This window comes from Cynoglossus semilaevis, chromosome 17 (assembly GCF_000523025.1).
Source record: "Cynoglossus semilaevis isolate Cse_v1.0 chromosome 17, Cse_v1.0, whole genome shotgun sequence".
Taxonomy (NCBI): domain Eukaryota; kingdom Metazoa; phylum Chordata; class Actinopteri; order Pleuronectiformes; family Cynoglossidae; genus Cynoglossus; species Cynoglossus semilaevis.
The window spans coordinates 11,804,633-11,812,490 of NC_024323.1; the positions used below are offsets into that span (position 1 = coordinate 11,804,633).

The window sequence follows — 7,858 nt, forward strand, 5'->3', positions numbered from 1 at the left end:
AACATAACATCCTGGTCCTGATCGGTAAATATACTCTATTCCCTATTCATTTGGTGAAGTTGTACTTTACAATCCCATAAATGAGAAAATCCATTATCATTTCTTGCCATGTCACCGATTATATAGCTGTCTGTTCCCCGAGCTGGGACGAACTGGGCTGCATACCAACGAGACACCCGGGCTAGTTTAGGAGTCAACTGAATGTGTTTTGCATTTTTCCGAACCCCAAAAGGTAACGCATGCATATTTATAGACTCTCTTGGTATTTTAGAGTTTTTTTTTTCTTGCCTTGTGTTTTGAAGAGTTTTAACCCGCCCTGATTCTTTCACCGCACAATTAATCAATTTTAAAAACCTCTCTCCTTGTTGGAGAGAAGGCCAGTTTTATAGCAAACTTTTCAATTAGCAGCTTGATGTTAAACTTAAAAGACAATGATGGGACAATGATAATGTGTTTTTTGTTTTGTTTTTTTTACGATTTGAAACTGGCACATACTGGAACATACTCTGCAATCTGCCAAAGAGAAAGAAATATAATTATGATATTAGTTTTTAATAAAAAAAAAGATGCTATGATTGTATCAGCAGCTATGGTAAGGGAAAATGTACACACTACACAATCTACACTGACAAATGTCCATTATCAGGTGAGGAGCAGTGGCTCTGCAGAGAACAGCCAGTGTGAACGTACTAAACACCTGTAGTGAGTGAACGAGGAGGAGAGCGTACACTTGACCAGTTCAATCCTCTCCTCCTCCTCCTCCTCCTCCTCCTCCTCCTCCCTCCCCCTCACCCTCTGTATCCGTTCCTGGTGCTCATTTGTTCTAACTACCTCGGTCCATCTGTCTTTATCGCTCACTTGTCTCAGTATTTTTTCTCCTCCCTCTCCTCTCCTGTGCACCCCGGGGACACATTCAGTATTTTTAGAACATGTCCACATTTTACTGACTGGATTTTCTATTGATCATTTATGGCATTCTATGTTAATGCATTGGTGTGTATGCATGTGTGTGTGTGTGTTTGTAAGCAGCTGTTTACTGGTGCATGGGTGGGACGGCTGCACCAGATTGGCAGATGCAGGGAGCGAGAGAGAGAGAGAGAGAGAGAGAGATTTAGCAGTCGAGAGAATCTCCCAATTATATTTCCACTGTGGGTTCGTGTTCCTTCCTTACCTTCATTCTCTTCCTCTGCACCACGGTGAAGTGGTACTGATCAATTTCACAGGCATTCTGTTTACAACACACCACCTCGCGTCAGCACACACACACACACAGGCGAGTATGTGTCGGTGTATGTGTGTGTGTGTGTGTGTGTGTCAGGAAGAAATATGAAATAGTCGGTTCTCAAAGACTGGGTGGAGACTGCAGCAAAATAAACCAAATACTGTCACAGGACACGGAGAGTCATGTGACCGGACTGACCCCACATCTGTGGAGGTGCAGGTTTGTTCACCAGAGCTCCTGTCCATAAACTGTGTGGAAGGGTTAACACACATACACACACACACCCACACACACAGAGTCGGGTGGTCTCCTGCCACCCCAATAATGGAGGTCTCAGGTTTTGATTAACTGTTGTTTGAGGTGCTATCAGGGTCCAACAGCAATCACAGCTAAAGGCAGTCAGAGTGCACAGATTATCTGGCTTAGGTTAGAAGTGAGAGGGGAAGGGATGAAGGGAAAGACGGAGGAGCAGAGGGAGGGTGGAGATGGTAAAGGATAATTAAAGGGGGGATGACGGAGAGAAGAGGGAAAGGGTAAGGGGGGCGGAGGAGTACTGGGTGTTGTACTGTGGTTTGAAGTGATGGAGGTGGGAAAAGGTGAAACCTCAAAGAAGATCCACGGACCTAGTAAACGATGACATGATGATGGTTGATGTAACAGCGGAGGAGACAAGGGAAAAGGTTGAGACGGTGACAAATGATCTGTGGAGAACCCCCTGAACTGAGACGAAGGGAGAGGGTCTCAATCCCTTCTCTGCCCTCACTCATATTTCTCCTGTTAGGTCTCAACATGATCAGTCCATCCGTCTCCAGTCTGAGTCTGACACCATCAGGTCAGGGTCAGCACCTAATATGAGCTGCAGGTGTGGACCTGGACGTTTGTGTCATCACAGATGGAACGTTAGATCAGGAACTGGACGTGAATTGAACCGTAGACCACAGAAGTCTTCAGACCTACCTTCTCCCATTCTCTCTCCTTGTTGAGAACAATAACCACCAGCTTTGGGTTCTCCTGGTACCCGTCTTCTGTGAAGGACAGGTCTCTGCCGTCCCACGTCACATTCATCATGTACCTGAGACAGAGGTGGACACAGAGAGAAATGGAGGAAGATCTTTAGTCAAATATTTTTTCACCATAACAAAGGTCTTATTATTTACTACAGCAAACAATTTATCTTCATTCATCGATACGACAGTGATAAATACTCTTCTACTTCCATTAGGTGGCAGCAAATTGCTGCAGAAAAAGGAGAGAGAGCTCTCCCTTCAGGTTAGTCTTTCCTCGATTCCTGCGGGTAAATCAGCATCGTGTTCAACTAAACACTGACTAAGTACATTGTGAATTAAATTGTGAGTAAATTGAAACTTGAAAACCATAATATTTACTCTGTGACTTTTTTTTGGTGGTGATTAATGTAAAGAATGTGCTGTGTTAATAATGCTGAGTTAGTCATTTAGCCATAATTATTAAGTTCTGTCTCTCAATAAGAATATGGATGGAAATGTAACCACACACACACACACATGGCAGAGTCACTGCTAAGCTGCAGTAGCCTCTACTTCACCTCGTTGTGTCATCATTCATGCCACGTTGAACACACGCCACCTGAGGCTCCCTGTGTGTTTTGTGACTTACCACCCTGGTCCTCTTTAAAAGCCCTGAATCAGCACTGATAGCGGTCTTTGTCATTTTTCAACCCGCACCCCCCCCCCACTATTTTTTTTTCTCCCAGCCACAGATCGTCCGTGCACTTAATAGATTATGAGTGGTCTGAAATGGTACGTCACTGCTTTGAATGCTCCTTGTCATGACCACAGAGTAATGTCTCCGTCCTTAATGGCCCCAAAGCATTCTCACTCATCTTTAAATCTTTGTTGAGACCCCTTCTTCTCGCAGCGAGGCCTCCAATAAAAGTCCGATTTTTTTTTATTACAAAGTAAGGCTGTTGTAATCACTGAAAGTGCCAGGGGAACTTAGTTTAAGTGATCTCCTGTGTCAACAGCTCTTTTCCAGGGCAGGGCACGGTGGTTGTAGCAGAGAAGATGACGGCTGTCAAACCTGAGTGTGTACCAGAAATGACAGTACTGCGCAAAACACTGGGGGTGTACACACTTACGATCGAGCCTCCTTTTTTTAAATTTTTATTTTTGTAAGTATTTTAGGCAGATGTGGAAAGGCAGGAACCGTTTCCCCAACAACAATTACTTTTTTTTCCTGACACTTGGGACATTTTGATTGTATGAATTCAAATAACCTACAGTGGGCGGAGCCACCTCTGTCAAGAAGCCACCTTTAAAATATAACTGAGCCTGAGCTTCTGAATCTACACATTTATTTAAAATTCTTATGGAAAGGACGTTTCACAAAAGTGTGAATACCGTGAACACACACAGCTGCCTTGAACTTTTGTGCATCGCTGAACATTTTTAAAAAATGTTCCATAAAACCCAACATAAAGATGGTTTGGTAATTGCTCACTAGAGGAGGATTAGAATGAGAGCACAATCGAGGCACTGCCGCTGCTGCTGCTGCTGCTGCTGATGTAATTGGACGTGCTGTATGTGTGTACTCTTACCAGCATGCTGCAGTGAATGTGCAGTGCTGGGTAACTGTGCTGCAGTGTGACTCCCCGCTCACTTCCCCTCCCTCGTCCCACTGCAACCCATTTTTACCCCAAAAATAAGAGAAAGGAGGAACAAAATAACACTGAGGATATTTTTATCCTGACTCCGTCAAGGCTTACAGTCTTCCTCCTCCTCCTCCTCCTCCTGCTCCTCCTCCTCCTCCTTCAACTGCATGCGTTTCTTTACTCAATCTCTTTTATCTTTATGCTTTAATCACCCTTTCATGTGCCCTTTCTCTGACGTTATCTTCTTCTCTCTCACTCCGGTGAATAGAGAGATCACTGATATGGTAGAGACTGGAAATGGAGAGAAATTGGATTGTTTAACTCAGAAGAGAAAAGGAAACATTACAGGGGAAATTATTCAGGTGTTCAGATAAAGTGTCCACACTGTGGACTGTGTGTGTGTGTGTGTGTAGTGGTGGGTTGTTTGGGGTCATCTTCCAGCATATACACTTCAGTCAGTGTGTGTATCCTAGCAACACCCATTTGAGGTCCACCTGTTCGATGGACATCAGCCCAAACTACCTGGCACACAAACAAACATACACACACACACACACACACACACACACACACAGTCTGACAGTATATCTGTCCTGTCTGGATCCTGATCTTGCTGGCCACATATTTTCACAGCCTTACGTGACAGTTACCTCGATTTCTTTGTTGAAATGAGGTTAAAAAAAAAGACTTTTTTTTTAAGAAAAAAAAAACTTATTCAGTTTATTCTTTGTTGAAATGAGGTTAAAAAAAAGACTTTTTTTTAAGAAAAAAAAACTTATTCAGTTTCTCTCCACAGCTTTTATACAGAGATTTAGATTTTTTAAATCTTTTAACAAAACCATAAACTCCAAGCCGGACACTTCTGTGTGTAAGGCATACGTGTATGGCAGCTGTGATAATCACTACACTATAAAACTTGAATGAAAATGCCTTAATAACAATAATAACAGTTTTATGATCTGTTTTGTTAATGTGACTTTGGTTTCCTGTTTATGAAACTGAGATATTTTAATACATTCCTCAGAACATTTTCAGTAAAATGAAGACACTGAAAAAGAATGTTCTTGTTTTGTTATATTAAGGCGTCTTTAGAGAATAATCATTATGGATGATTTGCATAAAAACACTGTACGAACCTACAGACCTAAAAAAGCAGGAACTGTTGCACGAATGACACAGAATCCTTTCTACAACAAAACACCTCGGCTCACACCTCTTTTCAAAGAAACAATACATGGTCACGCTGCCCCCACAATGAATTTTAAAGAGGACAGCAAAGAAGAAGCGTCTCCCCCGTGTTGGACACAAGCACTGACAGAGGGGAGGGAGGAGAGAGGGTGAGGAGAGAGGGTGAGGAGGATGGACAGCCATGATTAATGTGGCTCTGTGAACCCAAGAATATCTTCCCACTGCCTTCCATCTTGGTTAATGTGACCTGCCATATAGGTCATGCACTAGTGTGTGCATGTGTGTCTGTGTCTGTGTTGCTTGTTTCAACAGTTCACAATTAATGTTAGTGGTCACATTAAGTCTTCTCTCAAGGTTGTCATTACAACATCAAACACTACTGCACCTCGGCAGGATTTATGATGCTGCAAAAACCACTAAATGTGAGTGTGTGTGTGTTTATGATACAATTACAATTCAGTTTAAAAAGGTGTGTGTTCAACTGTAGCTATTATTACATGTTTATGACTGCTTCATAACAGTTAAGGACCTGTGCAAAGGACAGACCATAATATTAATGACAGTGAGTAATGTATTTTCATTTTTTTTGGTCTCATCATTTCAGCTCCTCTTTTTTGCACCAACTACAAATCGACACCAGCAGCAGAATTCACCAGAGGAACTGAAACCAGTGCAGACGTCAGTGAAGATCCCCACGTCTATATGGGAACGTAGGAACGTTCCCACTGCTGCTGCTCAGACGGAAGATGTTGTGCTGACGGGAAGAGACAGGAAGGAAGAACAACAGCCACCGTGCCGTACACTGTCACAGCTGCAACAGGTCGACGACTGACGGGGAAATATCAGAAATGCTCCAGAAAAGTTCTTAAAGAACTCACTTGATGAGCTACACTCAATGCTTCTTGGCCGTGTTTCGATGTAGTACTGCAGTATTTTTTAAAGGTCCAAAATTCAATACGTACAAGGTAAAATACACTGTTAGTGATTCCCAAAGTGGGGGGCGGGTCTCTGTAGTGTGGCGCAAAACTATTGTTGTAGGACGCAGGAGGCAGATAAAGGTCAATTTCAATATTTACAATTGCATTGCACACAAGAACATTATATTTAAGCAAATACCAAAGTCAAATATTTCACCTGTTTACATTTTTCTTTTTTAAAGTCTATTTATTATTCTAGTCTAGTGTTGTTCTTACATTAATAGTCACGTTTAGTCTGACAATAAAAATCCTTGAGTCCTTGAAATGCAAGCACTTTTTGCGTGATAATAAAAAAACTGCTTCTTCTTTTTCTTTTCTTTTTTGTATTGTGCAGTAGTTGCAGGATACAGCACACGCAGTGTGTTACATGGCTGTGTGTGTGTGTATTTCCTCAGTGCTGACCCTCATATATCAGGGTTACAGATCATGAAATTACCTGTCAGAAAATCCACAGACACAAACACACACACTCACACACACACACACACAAGTGCTTAAGTCTTTTAGGGAACACTGTTGACCACAGCTAGGTGAGAGGTATGTCGTAAATTGGTCATGACAGAACATTCTCTAAAGGGGGTGATATTTCTCTTGTTTCCAAAATGTGCACACACACACATTCACATAAAAGTACCATATTTTATATGGAGCTCAAGTTGTCACTTTGTCTGATTGCTGCTCTGGCCAGTGGTCTTAGTTGGTCATTTGTCTCCTGTTTTTATTTAATTTTACTTTTCCATTACTCTGCCCACATATTTATCTTGGATGTGTCACTGTGGATTTAATATCACAGCTGTCACGGCCGACACCATGAGTGAGCTGAAACTTCAGTGGAAGCCCACACGGCACTACGCTGCTCAGAGGAACTACAGACGTTTATGACTTTTCGGCGACGTTGACCTATTTCGCTGCCTCCAGAAACAGTTTGGCCTTTTCAAAAACTCTCCACTGGTTTAAGCCGAACGGTTGTCGTAACGACGGTGCGCAGCAGCAGATCCACAGGAAGATAAAAGACTAATGGAAAATAATGTGACACAGTGGAATTAATGGATCTCACATTGGTCACACCAGGGCTGCGCATTTGTACATACGACCCATCTGGCTCTTTCAGTACGTACGTGTGTGTGTGTGTGTGTGTGTGTGGTGTTCTCACAGTCCTCCTGACGGTCATTCACAGTCTACACTGGCCCATCGCCCTGACCGAGCTAGGCCCAATCATGTTTCTTATGTTCTGGCCTCTTAAGCCTGATTGGCTGAGCTCTCTCACCCACAACACAGCCATCTGTGGCTACTCATCACCTGAGTAACAACCTGAGGCAGCAGAGCATGCTGGGAGTAGACTCACTTGGCCCTGGATATTCTGTAATACTCTATAGCAAGGACATGAAGCTTAAGTTTCCCCAGAAACAGAACTACCACTGTCCTATCCTGTGACAGCAGTCACATGACAAGACAAATCCAATGATAGTAGATTTCTCCACACATCAGGTAAAGGAGCAGTTCAAAAATACATTTACCTCTAACAGAATAATAATATTTTATCTAATTTGTCAAATTAATATTAAATGTTCAGTTAAAACCTCACCTCATCAGGAAGGGCATCTGATTTAACAGGTTCAAATTGCGATGCAGACTGCTGCTGCTGTGGTGCCCCCTAGTGAAGGGACACACTAAACATGATTTATCTACTGTACCTTGTTTTATTAGTGTTAAGCTGAAATGGCACTTTTTTTTTTTACTGTGTGCTGCTGCTGTATGTGGGTCCACATTAGTCATAAAACCCACACGGAAACCTCAAATTAAATTTGACACCACCTTGTCTCCAGTTTACTTTTACTTGTC

General features: G+C 42.5%; 1 protein-coding gene across 4 annotated transcripts in view; it reads right to left on the reverse strand.

Moving 5' to 3' along the window:
- The window catches only part of grin2aa (glutamate receptor, ionotropic, N-methyl D-aspartate 2A, a), a 100,966-nt gene that overhangs the window by 22,082 nt on the left and 71,026 nt on the right, over positions 1 to 7,858 (reverse strand). For all 4 annotated transcript variants that reach the window (XM_008330175.3, XM_025064289.1, XM_025064291.1 and 1 more), the window contains exon 6: positions 2,180 to 2,294. In XM_008330175.3, coding sequence (XP_008328397.2) covers positions 2,180 to 2,294 — 115 coding nt within the window. The remainder of the gene's footprint in view (positions 1 to 2,179; positions 2,295 to 7,858) is intronic.